Source organism: Paramacrobiotus metropolitanus, unplaced genomic scaffold (genome assembly GCF_019649055.1).
Source record: "Paramacrobiotus metropolitanus isolate TYO unplaced genomic scaffold, Prichtersi_v1.0 Parri_scaffold0000064, whole genome shotgun sequence".
Classification (NCBI taxonomy): domain Eukaryota; kingdom Metazoa; phylum Tardigrada; class Eutardigrada; order Parachela; family Macrobiotidae; genus Paramacrobiotus; species Paramacrobiotus metropolitanus.
Window position 1 is genome coordinate 563,105 of NW_026570284.1, and position 23,988 is coordinate 587,092.

The 23,988-nt window shown below is 40.1% G+C and overlaps 4 protein-coding genes across 6 annotated transcripts in view; 1 reads left to right on the plus strand and 3 right to left on the minus strand.

Moving 5' to 3' along the window:
* LOC129593956 (rap guanine nucleotide exchange factor 2-like) overlaps positions 1-6,518 on the minus strand; it is a 35,629-nt gene extending 29,111 nt beyond the window's left edge. Inside the window, exons 1-5 of one of the 2 annotated variants that reach the window (XM_055490488.1) lie at positions 6,154-6,518; positions 2,103-2,523; positions 1,893-2,025; positions 687-814; positions 471-554 (exon numbers count right to left, since the gene is read on the minus strand). In XM_055490488.1, the coding sequence (XP_055346463.1) occupies positions 471-554; positions 687-814; positions 1,893-1,958 (278 nt within the window). In that variant the 5' untranslated portion in view covers positions 1,959-2,025; positions 2,103-2,523; positions 6,154-6,518. Of the gene's footprint in view, positions 1-470; positions 555-686; positions 815-1,892; positions 2,524-6,063 lie in introns of both variants that reach the window. The other variant, XM_055490487.1, reaches the window with a different exon arrangement.
* A 563-nt stretch (positions 6,519-7,081) lies between these two features.
* LOC129593927 (uncharacterized) lies at positions 7,082-10,564 on the minus strand. The gene is made up of 5 exons (XM_055490442.1): positions 9,901-10,564; positions 9,172-9,327; positions 8,766-9,074; positions 8,620-8,682; positions 7,082-7,716 (listed from the first exon to the last, which is right to left on the minus strand). Exons 1-5 carry the CDS (start codon positions 10,527-10,529, stop codon positions 7,257-7,259), a joined length of 1,617 nt encoding a protein of 538 aa, XP_055346417.1. The 5' UTR covers positions 10,530-10,564; the 3' UTR covers positions 7,082-7,256.
* A 1,051-nt stretch (positions 10,565-11,615) lies between these two features.
* LOC129593941 (SPARC-like) lies at positions 11,616-17,604 on the plus strand. Of its 2 annotated transcripts, XM_055490455.1 has the most exons (9): positions 11,616-11,844; positions 12,007-12,130; positions 12,765-12,846; positions 13,728-13,983; positions 14,131-14,240; positions 14,556-14,694; positions 14,908-15,124; positions 16,430-16,578; positions 17,131-17,604. In XM_055490455.1, exons 3-9 carry the CDS (start codon positions 12,781-12,783, stop codon positions 17,235-17,237), a joined length of 1,044 nt encoding a protein of 347 aa, XP_055346430.1. In that variant the 5' UTR covers positions 11,616-11,844; positions 12,007-12,130; positions 12,765-12,780; the 3' UTR covers positions 17,238-17,604. The 2 variants fall into 2 exon arrangements, with proteins under 2 accessions (XP_055346430.1, XP_055346429.1); XM_055490454.1 differs by lacking the exon at positions 11,616-11,844 and having other exon boundaries at positions 11,851-12,130.
* A 4-nt stretch (positions 17,605-17,608) lies between these two features.
* On the minus strand, positions 17,609-23,583 carry LOC129593940 (phosphatidylinositol 3,4,5-trisphosphate 3-phosphatase and dual-specificity protein phosphatase PTEN-like). The gene is made up of 9 exons (XM_055490453.1): positions 22,918-23,583; positions 22,070-22,282; positions 21,308-21,392; positions 21,061-21,105; positions 20,377-20,551; positions 19,397-19,504; positions 18,710-19,045; positions 18,298-18,603; positions 17,609-18,159 (listed from the first exon to the last, which is right to left on the minus strand). The coding sequence occupies exons 2-9, from the start codon at positions 22,209-22,211 to the stop codon at positions 18,022-18,024; spliced, it is 1,335 nt and encodes a 444-aa protein (XP_055346428.1). The 5' UTR covers positions 22,212-22,282; positions 22,918-23,583; the 3' UTR covers positions 17,609-18,021.
* Positions 23,584-23,988: the final 405 nt, after the last annotated feature.

Consider the following 23,988-nt stretch of genomic DNA (forward strand, 5'->3'; position numbering starts at 1 on the left):
AAGACTGCGGTGCTTCTTATATGCTTCCGAAGAAAGAAACCAAAGCTTTTTGGCAACAAACGTAGTCGGATTTTTTAATTAATTACAATGGAGCGAATTTAGAACCAAAGACGTTTTTGCATCTTTGTCGCCCGCAAAACTTTGTCGAACTACACAAAGTATCGGCAAAAAAGGCCATCGGTTCGGGTCATTTTTCGGAAAGTGCTATTACATCAACTGCTTGTTGTTCTTACACTGACAGGATCTTAATGCGAATATCTCCATAATGTTGTTACTTAGGTTTTGGTTTGGTTTTTGACTGACTTCAGCCCAGCTCCAGTAATGGGCAATAAAATTAAAATCCAGATCAAATTGATTTTTTCACACACAGACCGACGGTACCCAAACAGCCAATAACCTCCAGCCAAAGTGCCGATAAAAATGCACATCAAGCGCTCAAATCCCAATCACCCGTATTCACTGCCACTTACCATTGATACGGTATGAACATGGCGCTTTCAATGAACGTCGATCCACTGAGCAGGATATACCAGCACTGGCAAACATCCCCGCGGCTACACCAGAGCAAAAGAAAAAAACCATCGCTTGATACACAAAAAAACCGGCACTGCTCATCTGCTCCTCTTAATCGTTCCATTGAAAACCCATTTAACTGATAAACATTTAAGTGGGAACCGCTCACTTACCGATACAGGACTTCATCGGCCTCGTGACATTCGTAGCGTGCCACCCGGCACAACGTCCGCACGGCATTATCCCGCAGTGTGTTCAGGCAGCGAAGTGACCGTAGTAAGTAGAATAGCCGATCGATATCCTGTAAAAATATATACAAGAATGGCTTAACATAAAAACACGAAAACAGCCACTTTCCATGACAAAAAAAGGATGTTATCGGGCTTGTTTACGATGCGCGCCAGCCCACGCCGAACCGTTCGTGCGTAAATGCCGGTTGGCTTTACGAGGACTAATTTAAGAGGATACCAGGCTAATTATTTCTCCCTAGAGGTATGTTGGTCATTTCGAGTGGGACGCCGATACAGTACCTACGCGTTTCAGCTGACGTTGCTCGTGTTTGATAATAAAATTTTATGATTGTCGTGCACAATCACAGACATGCTGGCAGCGTGTACTACATTTCGTAGAACGGATGCAGGATTCCCGAGTTTTCCTTTCTTCCATTACCACAAATTAGGGAAGCAAACAAATATCTTTCAACAATTCCGCATAAAATGTAGGTTAACTTTAAACACCATCTACCAAATTCTTTTCAGAGCTGTTTAATATTATTTATGTTGACGAAAATTTTGATACCAGAAAGAACAGTCGTAAAAACCAAACCGGTACACAGTGAGCCACTGTGAGACCCAGTAAACTGAAAAAAGTATCGGAAGTTTTCGCAGTGCATATTTTCGGAAACTCAAAAACGTATCAACGGAGAAGATATCTTTTGAAAAAAGTTAAAAACATAACTGTACAAGCATTTCAATGATGGGCGCATCTTATGCAGATAGGTTTTGCACTTCTGTTGACGAGATAAATAAACCGATGCAAAGCGGTTTCTAAAGCATTAAGATTACGTAGCATTTACAGTAGTTACGAGTATAAATGTTCACGCAGTGCACAGTGTTATTGTCGAAATTTAAGTTCTGCATTTTTCCGCAAGGTGCCTTCTCAAATGATAAAACAAACAGCTGTCCAAATAAAAACCCAATAGCAACCGTTCAGAAAACATATTTCAAAAAATAAAAACCAAAATTTCAAACTCAATTTTATTACAGAACACGGTGCAGTTAGCTTTGATTGCAACAGGCCGTTAAATTTCAACACCCTTTTCTGGAGCGGAAAATGCATTACATACTCCAACCGGCAAATTCAACAAACCAACCACTAACCTCTTCACCCCGTAGCTGCGGATCTTTGTACAGAGCCGGCAAACCGATTTGCAGTGCGCTGTCCATTCCGGTTGTTCAGCGGTTGTCCCGTTTTCGGCAACTATCCCGACTCAGCTTCACCCAAGTGGAATTACTACACTCCACAAACGTTCCAGCGTAACTGATCTTGACTTTTGTAGTTTTCTTACTCCTTATAGTGCTAAGACTTACATCCGTTAACCGACTTCCATACACTCACACACCAAACAAATCGACGCCAGTATGGCCAGTCAGTTGTACGAACAGTGCAGCACAGACACGGCGAAACTGGATCCAGTCAAGGAGACGGAAATGACGGGGAAGTGGCAGTATCTTCCCACTGACTCAAGACATTGCCGAGCGTCTACTGCTAACTAAGCCGTGCTGGGGATCGTGCCCTGTCAAAGGATGCCGGTTGGGGGATATGGATAAATGACTGGGGATGATGATGCGGCTGGGAGAGAAGAGAGGAGATTCCGGCTCATTCCGAAAGGGCCAGAGGTCTGCCTGCTAGGCGAGTTGGAGACGCGCATCCGGCCAGATCTTCACCCCAATCTGATTCCTGCCGCATTGCCAGCCAGTGGAATAATGGTAATTTAACGACGTTACTGACCTATATGAATGGCAAATCATTGAAATGATATCCATATTCGCATAACTAACACAATCAATTACTTGATGGTGTAGTGCAATATACTAATCAATGCACTTTCAATCAATAATAATAACGATTAGCATTTCATACAATTGCCCAGAATTACATATCGAAGAGTGTCTCCTAATAATTTCCTCAGTCGGCTGTCTTTCCTACGGATAATACATACAGCCAGACATTTCCTGGACAACATGCAAATAACCGTTCAAGGACTCATCACGGGAAGTGTTACGAACGCACGACCAACTGCTATACATCAAATGTTAAGGGCATGCACACCTACACCTATTTGTCGCTTTCGAACCTTACAGAGGAGGTGGTGATCCAATATTAATAATTCTATGGTTAACTGAAGAGTAACATATGTAAAAAATAAGAATAACCGTGTGCCTTATGCGCCGCCAGTTAACCACGAGTACCATTCGCCACTACGAGTATGTTTAATACACTTCGTGATGCAAAAAAAAACACGCACGCCCCTAGATACAAACTGCAACAATTCAAGTAGTTCACAATGATAGGGTAAATGTATCGGTTTTCAATAAAATACACATGTACTTCAATAGTTCTTATTGAAAATAATGATTTTCTCCCCAGAAAATCGAGATAACATATGCGCGACGAAGCAGAATGTTTAACTCTGAAAAAAACTACAATAAAACTTTTAGCAATATAAGTTAATTATGCCGACTTTCAGTCTTTACAGTCCTGGACAAATGGCAGGGACAGCATCCGAAAAAAATATGTTCTCACTTCTCGATCTTAGTAGCCGTGCAGCAGTACACCTATAATGTTGCAAAAAAATGTCCATACTCATGTTGAGCAAGAGTACATATACGTGATAACTGTGACTTTAAACTGCACAATTAGTCTAATTTCTGTTTATGTCAAGCGTTTATAAATAACATCCACTTGAACCTTATGAAACCTGCGAAATATAATGGTAAAAAATATCAGTGCCTGGTCACATCGAGGTTATACCCACATATCATAGTCTACCAATAAAACGTGCAACCGGTAACTTCAATAAAAGCCTTGCATATTTCAACACAAGCTGCAAGCAAAACAAAAAGCCAAAAATATTCAAATGTTAACAGCACCGGTTACGCGGCCAGTTCCTGCTAATTATCATGCCGCCGTCGGACTGTTAATTTGACAACATAATTTGCACGTGCCTTCAGTTTATTAACAAGTAATTTATTGTTCTTCTACATAAGAGTTAATTATATATCAGCGTTAGTTTGGTTCCACCCATGACTAAGGCAAAATTCTTTTTATGTAATCGAACTAACAATAAACAAAAACAACACTAGAAGCATTTGGTTTACTATTGCACGTCTGATTTTATACTCGAACAATTTGTACTTGACAGCGGAAATTGAACAGTGTAGGCGATGGATACGCTCAAGAAGCTTAGCCGCTCCGATCGGCGCACAGGTAAATATCTAGTTATTAATACATCTTGACGCTCGTGAAATGTGCTATCATGCATGGGAAAGACAAAAGAAATCTCCTTAGTTCCCATACCTCAATTACATATAAAACGGACCACTCCGTCGCGGTAAGCGTAAAATCGCACGTTTCAACCTGTCCATCCGTACTTTTCTGATGTACACCTTAACAACTCTTGCTCTCCGCGGCAGAGTTCGCTTCAGGGTGAATGCGCACGCGATCAGTTGAATACAGAGTCGAGACAAATAGACAAAAACGCGACATGATTTCCTTTTGCTAGCCGCTTTAAATACATAATAATCCTGAATTAGCCGGCCTACGACTGCTATTAGCAGGACAGTTTTACGGTCATAAAATGAATCAACCTATTAAAGCCGCACCTAATTTGCCGTCCTGAACAATACGCGCCCAGCAGGAGTCATCGCATGGCATCCAGTCGAAGGCTCAAAAATTATAGGATGTCACGATGAATCGTGAACTCCTTAATTTATTTAAAATTTCAAAAGCGAAACCGCATGATTACGCATCCTGCGCCTGATTACGATATTACGACATTTTCGCGAGAGTTCTCTAGAACAAAGAGCTACAATAAATACTGGTCACTCTCACTGACACTACATACCATGGTTGGTTGGTACTGAAACAAAATTAAATAATACTACCGTTTTCAAACAAACGTACAGATGCATGCCAGTTTTTTCACTGTCATTTATCCCGGGAATTCTTCGCTTTTGATGATAAAGTTTTCAGTTTGCTGTTCAGCAGGATTGATTTTTCTAAAAATACAACACAAAAGAATCTCCTTCTTTCCATCTGTACAAAAATTAAATTTCCTTCCAGTTAACTCTTTATAAATCATTTTGCACCAATCGTCGTTTAAGTTTTACTGCACAAGAAAAACACGTTCAGTGTGTGAGCGCATACTGATGAAACGGTGTATTTAAGCAGAATACATAAGGTTAAATGCCTATTACTCAAACACGTCATATAAATTCAAGTCATAAATTTATAGCTTTTTACAGTTTTACTTTCAAAAAAATTGTGAGATAGTCTCGCTCCGCGAAAATTTCCGCTGGCTGCCACAATCGTGATTAATTCACAGTGTGTGACACTCAAAAGTTTACACAGTTACCTAGAGCAGTCAGTAGTGTAACAGAAGTCCAGGCTCCCACAAAGCGGAAATTACTTGCAACATTCACACGCTAGCCGACGCACTACTTCTGCAAACCGGAAGCTGCAAACTTTACTTGCAATCCCAAGATCACCTTACTATGTTTTCAATCGTACAGTCGTGCTCACAATATTACAGCGAAGCATTCCGACCGAGTACTGTAACGCAAAATAATTACCCCAAAATTTAAAAAACTGTTATGATCAGTGGTTGTATGAATTGTATCCATTGTGGATTTTCTATTGCGAAAATGGCTGTTAAGTATAATATGGCATTTGCATTTCCTGCTTTTTACGCGGCATTACTTAAAAATTAGGTTTCCGGTGCAGTATGCCTTCTCTCTGCAAAAACGTGATTGCGGACGCATGCACAAACAACACGTGCCAATTTCCGGCCACAGGGAAGCCTGCCCTGTGATAAGCACATACCGCAAGTGGAAAATTAATCCCCCGTACCGCTTACAGCATACTTCAATAAACAAGCGTGAAAGGTGTGTTTACCAGCTTTTCATCACCGTATCAGAATCAAGTGAATGTGCAACACACTACAACCCATGCAGGCACGCCTTCCTCCATGATTAAACGCACAGGCGTCCACACATTCAAATATTCAATTTCCCCAACACTTACCAGCGTAATAAAATTTTGGTTATAAAATTATTGTTATTATCACACTTCTGCGACCACCACCAGGAAAGATTACATTCTTGTCATGCAGAATCAGGAGATAAAATCTGATCGAGCAATACTGGGAAGCAGGTGTCTCAGATAGTATACAGTACTAAAACTATAAACTGAGCAACTATACACCTGTATATCATTATTCCTCCATCAAATTACACTTGCAAATAACGATAAGTATTAGATTTCGCACACCTCTAACCTGCCTGTCAGCACATGTGACAACAACAACGGCAACGCTCCCGAATCGAAAATGCATTAGCATAGGAAATTTTGCACACGTACTGGAAAAATCTCCTCTCGCGATTTCGATCAGGAAACAAGAATTTCCGTTACGAATATCACGTATATCGTCGTCCGGCGAATGTCCACTAACAAGCTTGTGTCAGTAGAGATGTTGATGATAATCCCAGGTAAACAGATCCGCAACGCGTAAGCGAAAGATGATCAAATTTAACAATTGATCAAATTTCCAAGCAGACATTTGCCCACGATGATATCACGGTAGGTCAGCGATCCAGTTCTGCGGTGGCATCGATATTTATCGTGGTGCAATATCAAGGTTAACCATGTGTTAAGAGCCTGTAGGCCATTTTAAAATTTTTGATTGACTGCGTCAAGAGATCTTTCCGATGCTGCTCTCGTCTTGCGTACACCTGTGTAGTGTGTGAATCGACGTGCGGCTGATGGTCAGCTTTAAATGTACAGCTAAAAACCAGTCCTATGTTATTGTGTTAACCTGGATCGTCTGTGCGTTTGGATTGGCTGCCGGCCGATCGATGAGTGATTCGACCACGCCTTGTGTAATGCAATGCGTAATAGGGTAATACGTCTGTTTCCGCCTGTACAGTATGGCAGCTGCCATGACTCAATACTTTATTGTGCTATTATTAAATTTTATTATCAGTTAAATCTCGTTACTCCAATTAAATAATCATTTAGAAATGACATAATCTTTGAGTAAGGCTTACAACTAGTAAATCATCGTAGGCGTGGCACTGTTTTGCCGACATTGGGGATCAATTCGACAAGGAGAATCACAAAACTTCATGATTTCTGAATTTGACAAACACCGAAGAATCTCGAGGCGGTGGGTGCGTACGCTGCGCTGAATTACGGGTAGTAGTTTTTCCAGTTGATTTATTAACAACAAAGACTGACAATTTTTACACGATCACTTTAAGAGATGATTGAATAATTTGAATTAATCGCACTTTTCTACGCCAATAGCAAACTAAAATCTGAATAATTAATAAGCAGATGAAAACAGGCAGTATCGTTAAAACTAATGTGCCGGTGGCCCGGTGCTATTCCTTCGCCATAAATATGATTATCGGTGTAACGGTTATTACATATTTACATGTACAGTTAAGTAGGTGTGGGTGCGGTCATGCGCGACCATAGCCGGCATTGTAGTAGTCGTTCGAATCGACAAACAAGCTGGCTGCCGGATGTAAGCCGTGTCCCACTCGGATTTCATGATAGGGCAGCAGATTTCCCAATGACCAGTAGGGATAGATGTGTGATGCTTCCGGTAGCATTTCCGCGAAACCATACGGCTTATATGGCAGCTGGAGCACCTGCTGTTGTTGCTGCTGTTGGTCGATGGTGTTGTGGTGCAGCTGTTGGTTAACGAGCAGCGGGTTTTCCGTGACAACGGACAAAGAATTGGATGCTGCCGATTGTACTACAACACTGGGAATACTGGCGGCTTTGGCGGGAAGTGATGGTGAAGGGGGACTCTCCGCCGCGGCGACCGGTGGTGCCATGTTATTGACACTGGGAAAGAAGTTCATAACGCTGTTGCTGTTGCGCGGCCGGATGAAACACGAGCACGCTACCGGTATCCTGTAAACATGCCACAATATCATTTAAAAGTGCGATTACACCTTAAAACGTGGTACTGCTCACTCTTCAAAATGGCTCACCTGTAAGCGTGTAATTTCCTAGAGTTTGTTAATTTGTAAACGTATTGCGTGACGTTTGTAAATAAAGTGCGCAACAGTTATATCAATTTATTTGTGTTAATAGTGTAGTACAAAATGTATGTGGTGTGACCGCGCATACTCTTAGGAATCAATGGCATATGTACGGTGAAACAATTGTTTTTAATCTTTTGCGCTTTCATTGCTAAAGATGCGCGTATTTTAAAAACTGATTCCAGAGTTGTACCGCGCGGGAGCGCGACTATTTCTCAAGAAATGATATCGTGGGAAATGCCTTGCTGCATGCGTAACTTGCAGTCTGCAACAAGGCCGCAGAGCGCTTCGCCTGAATTTCGTCATATTTACGTACCTTGAAAAAAGCGCACACTGAAAACTTTCCCAATTAGACAAAATAGCTGCGGCCGTTATTCACTAGAATTATTACCATTATGATTTTTCACGCTCATCTGGTTTGTGTTATGAGAATCTTGTAAAGTCAACCAAAGGTTTTGTTATAGCATAGCATATTTACCTGTAATGTTGCACCTGCACGCTGAAAGTACAGGGTCCATAATCTTGTTTTTGCTAATAAAGAGTGTTGTATTTCTTATTTAAAAATTAATTTAATTCTATTCTTTATACTGTAGATGTGAAACTGATCATGAGGGACAGTTAACTGATTACATATGCATCAATATGTATGTTCCAGCATAATTGAGCCTTGGAAGTGTTTCGCTACTTTAGAATTTATATAACTCAAGTTATATTTATTTCTTTTACAATTACTTAAGTTTTGCATTGCAACAGAAATGCTTCGAATAATCACCTGAAAATATCCATTTCAAATCCGTTGTACTTGTCCCAGACAAGCATTCGCTGAAAATTCCACCTATAAATTAATCATTTACACTGTCTCAAATATTGAACACCATAATCCAAATTAAATCATCCAAAAACTGTGAGTTATCTTACTTTTGGACACACGCGCTATTTAATTTTGGCGATAAGTACTGACACCGCTGCAGCGGCCTCGTGCATTCTTCCATCCGGGAGGTTTGCGTGTAACCGGGAATATTTACCACAATCCTCCATTGCCCTCGGTGGTTTTTGGCGCGTAATATACGAGCATAATGTATTACTGACGCGCATACGTATCCGCGACCGTTTGTCGACTCCGCGGTTGCTTGGGTGTGTGTCGTCTGTGTGCGAGTTCGGAGACTGTCGAAGGACGATGTCGCGTCGGCCACATATCCCATATTTGATGACCAAGAATTTGCAGCACTGTATTAAGTATTAACCCATTACATTCATATATATATGCATTGTTAAGCATGGCAAAAATTTGTACATTGCAACTTCTGTCAGCCTTGCATATTACCTAATGGGATGGATCTGAGAAAACACGTTGCAGTATTTTTCTTCTTCGGTCCGCGTCAGCCCATCGCAAAGGTTATCCGCACTTTGAAAGGCTACTTCAGCGTATAATTTGGCGAAATCAACTTGGTGGTGGGTAATGGCGTCTTTAATGGAATCTCTAGTATTACAAAACTTTAATTTATTATACAGATAGTGTGCCGACTATATAAAGACAACTCCGCAGACAAAAGTACAATCTTTTCCAGAAAAGCAAGTGTACTTGTACACCAACAGGTGGACGACATAAGTCACACACAGATTGGAACCAGCTATATAATATGATTTCTTAATTCGCTAGTAACGTATACGTTACTAGCGAATTAAAACAAAATGACCGTATTAAAACAATGAAGTATTAAGTTCGTATGCCAAAATGACGTATCTTTACTGTCTCATGTGCAGTATTTATACCTACCGCAGTTATATGATATCCATGTCTTTATAGTTTGTTTGAAAGATACTTTTTTGAACGCTCTCGCCACTTGCTAGCTAAAACGTTCCAAATCGCAACACGATTCCCTTGCATAGGGTCTGTGGGAACGAAGCCCCCATTCATCCAAACAACAGCAAAACATATTTATATCTTTGTATCTACGTATCTTGGAACTGGCTATACTACCTATACTACCTGTAATTATTATGTTTTAGTATACGTAAATTCATTATTTAAATAAAGCAAGCTTCTTCCTACGTTGGATAGAAGGGGTCATCCAGACAAATAGTCTGCAGTTGGCTGCGCACGCATGCCGGTGTATACGAAGTGCCGGTATTCAGTCCATAAATGGTATCGAACTTCTTATTGGAATTGGTCGAATCAACAGAAGCCCGCTCATTCGTTTCCGACGGAGCGACATCGTAATCATTCATAATGTTATTCCCATAATTGCCGAACCCGGCGAACATCAAGTGATTTTTGCGATTCTGACTGGCCGATTTCGATGTCTTATAGCTGGATTCCAGTTTCAAATTAGCAAACGGTTCGGGCTTGAAATTCGTACTGGGATTCAGTGGGCCAAAACCGGAGGCGTACGGTGGTTGTACAGGCTGTTGGCCACCTGGATAACTGAAATAATTATGCTGATACCCCATAAACAACATATTCGACGGTGTTGGTCGCACGGCTGACCACACAGTCGGTTGACTGTGGTTTTTTCCAGCGGCTGTCTGATTATTCTGGAAAAAGATGGCGTGATCGGTTGTGCATTTCGCCAGCGGTAGAATCCCAGTTAAAAATAGTAAAAATGTCACAATTGCGGAGATACATGTTTGGTGCAATAGTTGTCCGTCTGACAAGATAGCGGTAAATTTTGACCAATCCATGTGATCACAATATTGCGCTGCTGTAGCGGTAAATATCCCCGTAAGTAACTCTTCATAGCCGGCATCCGGCAGTAAAGTATTTGGACGGCTACTCTAAATGGCATTGATCCTTGGAAATGGCGACATTACATAGGCGGTTAATAAGATTACAATTTATCCAATGCGCCGGTAAATGACTAAAGCGGTTTCAAAGGAAAACCTTTTGGTGTTTAATTTAGATTTAGTACACACAGCTTAACTGAACTACCATATTATTGTGCGGTATAATGGCTACACCTTAATCCTTTTTGTGAATGTTGCAAAGTGGCCTTTCAGCATTGTTACCATTTACAATGCAATACTACTCTATGGTACTCGTATAGCACTGCTATAGTAATTGTTAATTGTTGCAGTGGAATAAACCATCAGCATGCGTACTGGAACAATTTCAGGCTCCATCATGATCACGTTTTGCTCCAGTTGTCGTGGCTAGCTGAATTAAAATTTTAAGCGTCTGCTTGTCAGAGTGAATTGTCTTGCAGAAATAAGGAGTTGGACATTTGTAATTTTACAGAGTTAAATCAACACCATTGCGTATTCACCGCATAATTATTGCAAATATTAACTACCTACCTAGTAAGAGCCAAATAATACTGTTACTCAATGTATACATGGAACCGTTATAGGCACACCCTGCTTATTTCAGGCACCTTTTTAATTACAGATCATGCGTAGTAGTAATAGTAATAAGGGTACCTTACTTATGTAAAAAGTGATCTATACACATGAATAGAGACGAAACTAATATTTACCGGAATTTGTACTCTAAAAACGTACAAAGTTTTGTGTTATGTTGCGTATGTCTGCAAAACCTGTGGCTAGTTATTTTGTATGCGTATAAGTACAGTGGAACGCTGATTATAAGGGGCCAAGATCAGCGTAAAGTTTCCTTGTTTTGGCCAGAGCCAATGGCAACATATCGCGTGGTCGGCTGTTTTGCAGAATATGCCAATATAACTTTGTAAGAAAGATGAACTATTTTAAAATTTGCTAAGAGCTTAACAGATCTGGATCGCATTATACGCCAGGCGAGATATGAATGATGCCGAGCGGATCCGCGCCGGCGTGATGGCTTCCCAACATGTGTGCTGAATGTTTATTATGTCGGGCCAGTTACAAACTCGATGTGTTCAACGTGTACTTACAGTACTGTCGCTGCTGTACGCAAGCCAAGATTCTGGCGATGGTGGATCTAACTTTAGCTGGAATAAGAAATATTTCACTGTAACGGATCTCGCGCTAGCTGATTCGGAGGATTATTACACTTTCAACTCTGGTCAGTCATGACGAATTCATTTCTTAAGTAATGCCGGTTGCAATTGTAGAGTTAAACTAGAACACAAGCGCAGACGCTGTTGTACTGGTTAAATCAACCGGTTTCAATCTAATCTGGGAGCTTTATACCGACAAACTAACCCATGGTCATTTGTGTTATCAGAGGGTTTTAAATTGGATCAGACGGGGTGCTGGGCGGAAAATCGCTGTACATCGACGGATTGATACTGTCCAAGTGGACAAAATATCCTTAATTGCAGTATTGGAGGAATTAGGCGGATAATTTGGTGAGTAATTGGTAACTGCGAAACGTTGGTGATTCGTGGTTTCATTGTTTCCGTCTGACGATAAACAATTTTAAGTATCTAAATAACAATAAAACCATTTATGTATATATATTTTATTTATTACCTAATATTTAAATTTCACTGTACTGTAATCAAATCTATAAAGCAGCAATATAAACTTTGAAAAAAAATTACATAGCTGCAATGGATTCAACAAAAAGCTTGTCTGTCTATGAACATCATGTGTTTCGAGAAATTGGCTTTGCATAATTGTACGCATATAATTGCATATACGTAATTTACAAAATAATGTAAAATAAATTTATATAGTATGCCGGCTGATGGTATTTCCAAAAAGAGTAGATGCAGTACCCATAACATTCTTTCGTATTGTATACAATATCGCCGGCTTTTCTGTTGTTCTACAGTTTCTGGTCCTGAAATTTTAATTCTTAAAAACCTAATTATGTGCTGTAAACATAGAGCTGTCAAATCCTCTTTACAGTACACCAATGACCAGTTGCGTAGACAAATTTATTGTTTTTGGATGTGGTACTCTAGTTTATTTAAAATTGTAACTGTATACTGTACTACTGTTTACGCAAATGTAATCGGAAATTCTGTGTTGTTGCAGATCACAAAGTGTCAAGATGTGGAGATTTGTTCTTCATTTATTGGTCGTCAGTTTTTGCCTGCTCGGAACAACTGCTTCGCAGGTATCAGGCTTACATTTTTCTTGAAACCCCAGACTACGAAATAGAATTCCCAAAACCTCGATTCGTTTTTTCACGCATGAAATATTCAACAGCTCTTGGCATGTCTAACACTTAGCGGCTACATGTGAATCGACAACTTAAGAAACATGATGACTTTCACCCAAATTTAGCTCTCCCTGAAAAGCTAACTCGTGACTTATCGCAAAACAAATTTAAAACTTGGTTTTGGTGTGAATGTCCGGCCCCAGCAAAAAATTAATTTTAGGACAGCGGAGTATGCAGACGTTAATTTCAGCCGGGTGTGATGATGTCTAGAGTTGTATTAATGAGAATAACAACTAAATTAAGCGATGAAAAATCTGTGCTAATGAGTGTAAGGACGCGACCTTTACTTATTTATGGTTATCTGGCCTTCAGAGTTCAGACTTCCAGAGCAGCATTTAAATGTTGTACTGTTGTGTATATTCCCAAAAAGGACAAGTCTGGTTGCGCCGTACTGATTGCGCAAGCGATTTTACTGTGTGCCGGTACACAGTCATTAATACTAATTTGTACTGTACATAACTCACAGTTTATATATGCATTGTACAAAGTACATCAAGTATAATGAATGACTGCGCCGTTATTTTTTTGTAAAACTTTTTATAATAGACAGACACATAAACACTCTTTAACTATATTTGCTAAAATCAAGTAATTATTTTCTCAGGGCAGGTAATTCGAAAGCTTCTTGACGGCTGTTGAATAAATTTTGACCTTATATTACTTTGGCGCTCTATCAGATCAAGTGACCTATTACCCGAAAAGGCTTTAATTTAGTGGTTATAGAATGTTTTCATTTTTCAAATTTAATGTAAGAAGTGAATTATTTTTTATTTTAGAAGTCCAAAAAAGGACCGCACCATCGGCAAGTCCCTGTGGATGCCGGTACGATGTCAAACGGCATTCCGGATGCGGATCCGATAATCGCCGAACGTGTCGTAGCGAAGAAAAATCCCAACACGGGTGAAATTGAGCTAAATGAGGAGAAGATGTTGTTGAATGTTGATGATCCCGGCGAGAATACCGGCGCTACGGCAGCTCAAGAAGATGACGAAGTGGACGATAGTATGAAATCCGACGGATCCAGTAGAACAAGTGGGTCATTATTAGTGTCCTGAACTACTTTTCTAAGCAATACATGCGGTTTTTTTTGCTACAACGAAGATGCATGATATAAAGATGAGAGGCCAAGCGCCCATGTTGCATAATATTAAATTTTTACTTTTGCACTCGCATCTACAGATCCTTGCGCCAACTTTCCATGCGAAGAGGGTTTGGAATGCGAGCTGAATGAAGACGAACAACCAATGTGTGTCTGCTCCAAAATGTGTCCTAATAATTCACCCATCAAAGTATGTGAATTATGTGTTCCAAAAAATGGCATTGCAAAAATTTTACTGTACTTTATTTAAATGGTATTCTGAGTGCTAAGCAAAACTTCTGCCCATTGCAAAATATCCTTTAGTAACGAAACTTTTAATAATTTAGTTAACCGAGTAATTTACCGTATGCAAATGAGACATCAGTTTAATTTTGCGGTTTCTGGAATACTATGTTTGATTGTTCCAAAATATTATTGTTTCTTTTCGAGCGTGCACTTATGTCAACATCGAATACTGAACGGCTTTGAACTGTTGCTTTCTAACGGTGTGTGTTTGTGGTGTTAGGTTTGTTCTAGCTTCAATCAAACATTTGACAGTGAATGTCACTTGTACAAACAACGCTGTTTGTGCCAACGTGGTTTACCGGGATGTGACGATCCCAAAAACAAGGACATGCAGCTGGAATATTTGAACGAATGCCGCGGTAAAATAATTTTTTGACATTTTGCTATACAGAAATTATCCGGCTCTTCTAATCCTCATTACTGTAATTAATTAAGTGCAACTTTTTAAAAACCACATTCATATATGCCGTCACTCTGTTATGAATTTTTGCCGGTCAGATATGCCGCACAAACGGTTGCTGAACGTAGCTTAATCCGACCTGATGATATTTGCTTATGAGTTATTTGTTCAGAGTTGGCATTATGCACGCCGGACGATATGGCCGATTTCCCGCGGCGGATGGGAGACTGGCTATTCCAGATTATGAAAGAATTGGCTAAGCGCAATGAACTGGCACCGCAGTATCGCAAGTACGAAAAGCGATCGGAAAAGAAATACCAGCCTGGTCAGCCGCTGCCGCATCCCATTCTGTGGAAGTTCTGCGATCTCGACAAACTGCCCAGTGATCGGTAAGCAGCAGCATTTGACGGTTTTACCAGTAAAGTTGTGCTGATACAAATTATAAAGGAAATCAGTACCATTCTGAAAGAAAACACCATCTTCAGCGCTAAACCTTCAGCACAAATTGTTTCCATTATTCTTTGCTGCCAAATCTACAAAAAAAACTTTGTGCAGACTGTGATTTTTATATCAGTACTAGTACAGGTGCGCATATTGATGGTAAGTAAATTATTGATACTTCGATATGCATAATATACGCATTCGTAAACTCCATATTCATAAAATTATACGAGTATAAATCATTGCTGTCGATATATCAAAATTTAATGAAACGTACTCTGCAGTTATGAAGGCAAATTTTGCGGTGCAACGAAGTACTGTTAGATAAATATTCAACATACTTCTTGCGTATATTGAATGCCTGAACATATAACTGAAGCTTGCGATCTGGTAAACCGAGAAATTCGGTATGATGCAAATATGGATTTCCATTCAAGAGTCATCAATCAGCTGCAACGCCGACACAAAATTAGCAGGAGCGCCATTAGTTATTGCGCGATAGTATCGATATCGCAACCAAAAAATCTTCTACACTTTATATTTATCTGTCGCCAAGGCATTTGAATGTCTTGTGTCCAAAGAGTTTTGACAAGGAAACGCATTAGTAGTGAATCGAATTTCCCGATACAGTGTATCATATTTAAAGGTCATCGAAATCTGAGCGGAGTAATCCACCGTAAAGGAAAAATTATGCGTCAGTTGTGCCGGTCCTTATTTTTTTCTCATACCGAAAAGTATTTCATTAAGACAAATATGAAATCTGGTTCGGGCGCTGATTTCAAAGCCTAGAGTAGCTTTCGTCTTGTTTAGGGATCGCATCCATAATATTTTGTTATTATGCAGACATTCTGTCATCTCGCTAACTAGCAAGATCAACGAACTGAACGACGCACAAATGTACTGCAGAAAGAAGAGATGGAAAATAATCACGGCTTGCCAGCTGTCGGGGCTGTGCACAATATGTTACGTAAAATTAAGGAACAGTATTTTTGCATTTGACTCGAGGACGTTTAAAATGTGCCGGACAAAAAGGGGTTGAGAAATGCAGTGACTCGCGCGTTCGCGTAAAAAATTCCCCAGGATTGAAAAATTTTGCATCTAGTGGTATCAATGTACGGCGTTGTCAAAACAAACCCATAAGAGAGAAAGCATCATAATTTTGACTGAAAGAGAATAGTAGCGCTGTAATATTAGGCTTGACATATACAGCCCATACATGCTAATTGGCAGCGCCGTGTTGTTTATTACAACAGATATATTTCACGCAAAGAACTCATGCCAATCCGGGCACCGCTCATTCCGATGGAGCACTGCATTGCACCATTTTTGGATGACTGCGACACGGACAACGATCACAAATTAACTCTGGCTGAATGGGGAAGATGTCTCAAGTTGGCTGAATGTAAGCGGATCATTTACATATGCAGCGCGTAATGCACGTAATAGCTTTTCTGTACTAGATGTGCCACTGTATGCGCTAGTTGCTTAACTTGCTTTTAAAATGCGCTTTCATAGAAATACAGAAAATTACCCGTGCCCCGCGTAACATTTAATAGGATAATTGAGTTATTTTATGTTCCATACAACGCACAATTATAACTTTTGAACTGAACATAAGGGAATGGTATTGTATGTGAAATTGCGAACCCATTCACGCGTAACGTAAAGTTTAATGATTCTAACGATGGTTCGTAACCTAATTACGGACATACAGAAAAGGTTATGAATTCACGTCAACTTATGTTTTGTAACCGGCGTTTTTCAAAAATTATGGTTTCACTACCTTGCGATCGTTTCTTTATCCTTGGTTAGTGAAGTGCTGGTTTACGCATTTGCAGTGTGTTTTGGCAGTCTTGTACGTTTTACTGTAACGTGCGCTATGCATACTCTGTATAACGTAATTTTGGCGGAATATTTGTAAAACTGCTAAAATAAAACCACTATAATTTTTTAGCCGAAGTCGAAGATATCTGCTCTCAAGCCATGCAGCTATCGCAGAAGAAACCACGATCGGCTGATCCCAATGCCCCATCATCCAACGACGACGAATTCGATGAATAAACTTCCCGGACAGAAAAAAATAAAACTTGCCTTGTCTTTTGGAACTGCCATTTTTTTATTACCATTTCTTCTGGGCTGATTTGTTGAACATTTGTAGGTATCGCCCTACTCCCTTGTATTAGCATCATTGAATGATTTTGTTTTTTGCAACTCCGATACAAGTTGAATACAACTAACGCGAAATCCCATATAGAAGAGCTGTTAGCTAGTCATCTTTTCTGTTGCCCATGTGTTGTCCGTTTGCAGTAGTTCTAACCACGGAACGTTTTACCTATTTCGGAACTCTTTTATCTCTTGGCTTCTGATTTAAAATTGTGGCAATAACAGCGATTGTTGATACAAATGAAATAATAAGCAAATACACTACAACCCAATACTCCCCATTTAATCAGGCGACTGTTTTGTCTCAATCCATACATACAAATAATTCCGTATGGACATGTAAAATATACGGGGAACAACCCGTTTCCTCTGCATAACAATAACGTTAAATTAAAAACCTCGGCATTGCACAGCAGTTCTGCATTGAATAAATAGAATGTACAATTAATTTCTCACAAAATAATACTAGCACATTTTTTAAATAGAATACCACCCTGTCATATCGCATGTCAGAAAAAGGACGTCTAACAGGAGATTCACTGTGTAACGCCGAGTGTAACGCTCAGACTGCCGTCTGAGAGGCTCGAGACCAGCTGGGTGGTATGAATGTCATCCAGCATCTGTCCGTGAATCTATCCCGCACCACAAGCATGAATGGATCATTTTTGGAAAAAGGCTTCTTTCAGTCGTCATCTTCATCCTCAGAGTACGATTCGTATTCCGCCGTGCCTTCGTCATGATCGCTGTCTTCCACATACTGAGAATTGGGACAATTGTCGACATTCGCGGCTACATCGCATCGTTTAAAAATCAGCTGCATCTGTGGGAAAAATTGTATGCTAAATAGGACTCAGTAACAAGCACTACCAAAATAAAATACAACCATTTAGCGAAATATGTGTCAATGAAACATAATTAACGATCATGAGTTTATAATTAATACACGTTCGCGATTTACCACAAAATCATTTGGCAACACTTTGGAATTCTTGTCTTTGTTGGCCGGATCAACGTCAACTTTGCGCAGTGTCAGCACAATATGTTGGTCCTTGTCTTCATGCAGGGACGGCAGTCCTTCCGTCGACTGTCCACTGCGTTCGGACGACATGCTGGACCGGGAGGACGAGTATAAACTCATGTTGGCTAATAAATTATTTACAGCACTTTCCATTTCAGCATTTTCCTCTTCGGTTAATCTCGAGTCATCCAAGGAAATTGTTTGACCAACAAAAAATGTATTAAAACAAAAATGGAACAAGGCTTCCTGAAAATAAATACAACTGCTGTGAATTAATTTCCCGCAGGAGTTTAAATGTGAGCCAATACTGCATGCAGAATGGCAGTTCTGCGAACGATTCCTCGTAACTAACCTTTTTGGAAGTAATTTTGGGATTGTTAAATAAATGCTTGAGGGAAAAACATTGGAGTTTGATATCACCCGTAAGAACAAGAGGAGGAAGGAGATCAAATCGTTGAGGGACAGCGGACTGTTCACCTGAGCTACTGCGCCTGAGTTCATAAACAGGAGAATTCCATATCTTGCTTTTGGACTGCGATATGGAGAAGCATATTCCACCGCTAACATTGGGCAGTATGGAAAATACGATGCACACCAAATGCAGCACAACCGGTTCGTATTTCAGGTTATTCCGAAGCATGTGATCATAGTAATACACATAACGTCTTTGGCTTGGAATAGTCACACCCTAATAGATGTAAAACAAATTAACTCCATTGTATCGAAAATATAAAAAGCACGTCACTTCAACTGCATAATACTCTAAACATTTAGCCAAGCAGCCTCAGAAATCATTCTACGGTCAATCGAACTAATGGATAATGCTGCAGGTCTGTGCGTTTAAAATTCAAAAAAGCAGGCTGATATCCGGAACTCCTATAATCGTATAATTTTGTCTATATGCTGGTAGGCTAACAGCTAATTTCGTCAGTACATAGCTAAACCAAGCTTTAACGATTAACGTTCCAATTTCTACCGTTAATACAGGATTTATTTACGATCCCAAACTAAAGCAGTTTTCCTAAGGCATACACCTTACTTTCTGATTTTTTGTGCGCTGAGCTCCATAAAAATCCAGGGCTTCCGATGCTGATTGTTTCAGGCCCCGATGCAGCAGGTACGCACAGATCATCACACCCGTTCGACCCTAAAAAATACTGACATAAATCTATGTCCTATGTTAACAGCAGATCCTACAAGGGCGAAGAAAAAAGTCTAGAATCCACAACAGCAATTTACGATAACCTTTTTAAAGGCAGCCATAAATTCACAGCATGCGACAAAATTTTCAAACACTAACAGTAAATATTCCAATCCTGTAACAAAAAGATGACCGATAGCAGCTGTTTCAAAAGAATCTGGCACGAGAAGCATGCCGTTTCAAAAATCACTTTACAACTTCCACTTTACTTTTATTCAGAGATATTTTAGTCGATTATATCGATCCAGTTACGTGCATGCTTGCGACTGCCGTAAATTGTCACCTTTGATTAAGATCAGCGAGTACATCTCAAAGATCATATGGCTTCTACGTTACGAGGAAAAATTGCGGGTTTCTATCTTGTCTAATTAACCCAAAGGCCAGCTCGAACGAGACACCCAAAGGGAAAGCACCGCTGGCCACGGTTTTCCTAACGGCACTCTCCCAATGACCTACGCTGACTTTAATGGATGCACGTGCAGCTTGTGAACGACAATCCCCACATTACCATCACTCTACAGCGGAAGCACTACTCTGACGTTTTCCACGCGACTACAATGCGTTAACATTTTTATCGAAATTCCATTATTGTAGTCTAGCGGAGATAATACTACATATTCCACGAGACCGACACTGACAATTTCGATAAAGGCCATTCGCTTCTATTCACAGTTCATCACGTTCGACCCCTGGTTGTCGTGATAGCCGGGACAATTACCATCCAGGTGTCCCCGCGTGCGGTCATGACACAACTCATTCCCCCACATTTTTTCTATTAGTAAGATGCATCCATTTGTACGGCTGCATTATCGACCAACCTTTCCGGCTTTACAATGCACAGCGGCAATATTCTCCACATCCTCCGCCAGCCATTGATCCAAATCTTCACAGAAACTTTTGATCATATCCAGATCAGGCGGATGGTGATCGTCAATGGGATAGACCGCCACGCGATTATGAAATTTGGCCGGATCATAACGCCTTTCCGAGCACCTAAGAGAAATATGTGAAACGCCGATTAATATCGACAATCAAAAACGCATCGATCAAGCAAGACAGTCAAAGGTAATTTGCGCTCCATTCGTAGTTTTTTCCAATAGTAAAAGTATACAAGCAAATTTACCACGTCTTAAAACCAAAAGACCACACTTCCAATAATCAGCACGCATATCTTAATAATTAGCATAGATGCGTTATGCAAATCTATTTAGTTTCTCATTTGATAAAACCTTTCTGTTACACAATCATTAACCAAATAGAGACAAATTAAAACCCAATTTTCACGGTTAGCTTCGGGAGGTTCCGCGTCTGTCGATTAGCAGTTGTGTCGCCCTGCGGCGGAAGCGGTACCCCAGAAAAACGGGCCAACCACGCATATGGTGCGTCAAAGCCCATCTCAAATCTAATCCCCGAGCACACAGGCGACCACGTCAAGGAGCCGCACTGCACAATCAATCCCCCAGGGTAGCGTTACATACATGTCATAAAAAATCCTAACTTACAGATTGTAGATCTTGTAGTGTCCATGGTGCTTTGATTCCAGCAATCTGTGAATTATTCAGGCATATCATCTATTTTCAATTGCCACCCAGTCGCATGCGGCGCGAGTAAAAATTACTGTGACCAAAAGATCATTACCGACAGACAATTACGGGTCTTTTCTTACGTATTACCACCGTGGACTATCACGTGCAACACGCAATATCAACGGTAAATTAACAGGCGGAAAAGAAACAGACAGTTCCTCACCGCAGCACTTCATCTAATGGGTTCCGATAAACGCCCTCCAGCTTCTCCGAAGGAAAGCCCATCGCAATTATATTAGGGCATATATCTGTAAAAAAGAACAACGATCATTTGCTCCCTCGGGTATCAAAATCTAGCTATATGAATCTGCGATTAATGCAACCGCTTCCAACAGGAATGAATAAACCAGTTTACCATATTGTACCGCGGCCCTGACAAAATTCACGCACCAATATGCTGAATTAAAGATGAAAAATTAAATCCGTTCCAATCATTAAGGTGGTAACGAAAATAACGATCTGATCAGCATACGCTTAACGACTATATCCCGCTCAAGGGAAACAAGGGTAATTATCAATGCCTATTTTCCAGTTCATAAAAACGTGCGACAATCGCTTCGAACACCAACATACGGCTCACAATCTGCGCAAATTAACAGTAAATTTGGATGCTAGAAAACTGGTTACGTTCACTTCCACATTATTCACATAATTTAACAATCACAAATTACACTCATTTCAAAACATCGCAACTGCATTATCATTAGTGCAAGCTGCCCAACATTTTATCCTTCCATGTAAGATGATATTTACTTTGTTCACAAGCCTTCTATTTGTTTACAACTTTTTTTTGCCTAATCGCCATCATAAAATTTACAAAAAACTTGAAGATGAAAACAGATATAATTTAAAAGCCAGCAAAAAAATCTGGGTTGATTATGGCTTGCAGGAATAACTCGCCCGGTTAACGGACGTGCACGCTTACATGTTAAATCCAAGTCATAGCCATCCTCGCGGTAGCGTCTCTTGTTCTTGCTGACGAGACCACGGATTTTCGATGTCATGGCGGTCATTCCCGATAGCCAGAGCTTTACATAACACTCGGACAGAATCTGAGGAAACGGCATACGGTTCTGGCGCTGATTACCACACACTCCGTCAACCTTCCAGCTTCAGTAAAAAAAATAATAAATCTCTCCTGCAACGCAGCAAAAAAAAATTAAAATAAAATTCTCTACAGCTTGAAGAAAAGATTCTAACAAAATCCCGAATGCAAACTAACAATTGTAAGCTTTAACAATTTTCGACAAAGACAAAACTGTAATATTCCTAGGAAAATGCCTAGAATGGAGCAAAAGTTTGAAATTATCTCAATCATAAGTGATAACACTGTTGACATGGTGCTCTAATCAAACATTTCAGAAGTGTTCTCTAAATTAAGTAAGTACTAAGATTCTACGAATGCTAGAAACTTGGAAAATTAATAATGCAGATGACACATCCATTTTCTTCGTGCAATGAACAGCATGCTACATTATATCAGCAAAAATTAAGCAAAATTTGATTCTACTATAATTTGAGGCAACGAATTCCAAATCAAATAAAATCTTATTATTCTTATTAAGTACTTATAACCCGAAAATGAAAATCGTTTGATTGTAAATTTAGGCTTTAACTTTTAAGTCATGTTTGATGTTTAGTTTGCAATCTAATATTGTTAAAAACCGAAATCTAAAAATTGTAAGTATCATCCATAATGAATCAAAAGAAAACGATAAAATTTAATGCAGATATAAGTAACAAGTTATTCGAGATTTTCATAATTTCACTTACCTTGGAAAAGGGAAATCACACGCCAATATCTCTGGAGAAACCCTTACTGGTTGCCCGCGGAAAGCTACTGAAGCTAGAGAGGGCTCAACCTGTTAGTTTCTGGCAGGAAAAAAGGTAAACAGTGGCAAATCCATGAAGTATTTTGTCGCTTTTCAGTTTTGGTGTAATTCAAGTGCGGAACCAAGTTCACTTGATTAGCGTACTGTCACTGTGTCACACTACCAAAATCTGTCTTTCTAAAAGTTGGTTCAAAGCCAGCAAACAACGAAAATGATCTATCCCTGAGCGGATGAGCAGTAGTCAATAGAATGATAGGATCAGAGCCAGATGATTCAAAAACACTTTGAGAATCACAGATTGCGGATAATCAGAGATCCACAGATCACTCAGCACTTAAAATTAAAAAGTTAAACTGTTAAATCAATTTAAATGGACTGTGCAAACGAATAGCCAACTCAGAGCATTTTACTGATCGGTATGTGTGTCACAAACTAAGTACTGTACTACGCAGTGCGAAGTAAACCTCGAAGGACTTATCCCAAAACTTCTAAACAGGTAACATTCAGCTGGGGATATCCTAGCCGTACTCCTGGCCACACGGGGAATTTGGGATAAAATATAAAACGATAAATGCATAATTTTCTCGCTACTAACACAACTGCATAAGAAAAGAAAATTGATTGCCGTCACGGGATATTGATGAAATGAATCGAACGTCCATACGACAAAGCGCTGCCTCCTAAGGCGGAAAGTGTGCTCATTGTCAGCGGCACTCAAGACGGTGGGACACTTGGAATACGTCAGTCGTACGGAAGCGGTGTTCCACGAAGCGGTGGAAGTGTTCCGAGTTCCAGCCAGTCCTGGAATGCCAGGCAAACTGGGAATGCACATTTGGATGTTACCGCTGCAGCCAGAAATCCCAATCCCTTACTCACTTTCGTGCACCACTGCACATCACGATGAAATGGGAAGTCGCTTAACGAGACGAAGCTACACGAAGGGGATGACTAGCTAGTTATCTGACACGTAAGGGCCGGAAACACTTAATTGCGTATGTAAGTGACGCCCTTG

Coding starts and splice junctions, on each gene's coding strand:
- LOC129593940 (XM_055490453.1), bottom strand. CDS start 22,211: ATGCCGTTTCCTCAGATTCTGTCCGAGTGTTATGTAAAGCTCTGGCTA. Junction 20,552..21,060: donor CACTACAAGATCTACAATCT/GTAAGTTAGGAT, acceptor TATTTCTCTTAG/GTGCTCGGAAAGGCGTTATG. Junction 19,046..19,396: donor AGCGCACAAAAAATCAGAAA/GTAAGGTGTATG, acceptor TACATCTATTAG/GGTGTGACTATTCCAAGCCA.
- LOC129593941 (XM_055490455.1), top strand. CDS start 12,781: ATGTGGAGATTTGTTCTTCATTTATTGGTCGTCAGTTTTTGCCTGCTC. Junction 14,241..14,555: donor CTAATAATTCACCCATCAAA/GTATGTGAATTA, acceptor TTGTGGTGTTAG/GTTTGTTCTAGCTTCAATCA. Junction 16,579..17,130: donor ATGTCTCAAGTTGGCTGAAT/GTAAGCGGATCA, acceptor ATAATTTTTTAG/CCGAAGTCGAAGATATCTGC.
- LOC129593927 (XM_055490442.1), bottom strand. CDS start 10,529: ATGGATTGGTCAAAATTTACCGCTATCTTGTCAGACGGACAACTATTG. Junction 9,075..9,171: donor TCTCAGATCCATCCCATTAG/GTAATATGCAAG, acceptor TACTTAATACAG/TGCTGCAAATTCTTGGTCAT. Junction 7,717..8,619: donor TTTGAAATGGATATTTTCAG/GTGATTATTCGA, acceptor GCATGTTTACAG/GATACCGGTAGCGTGCTCGT.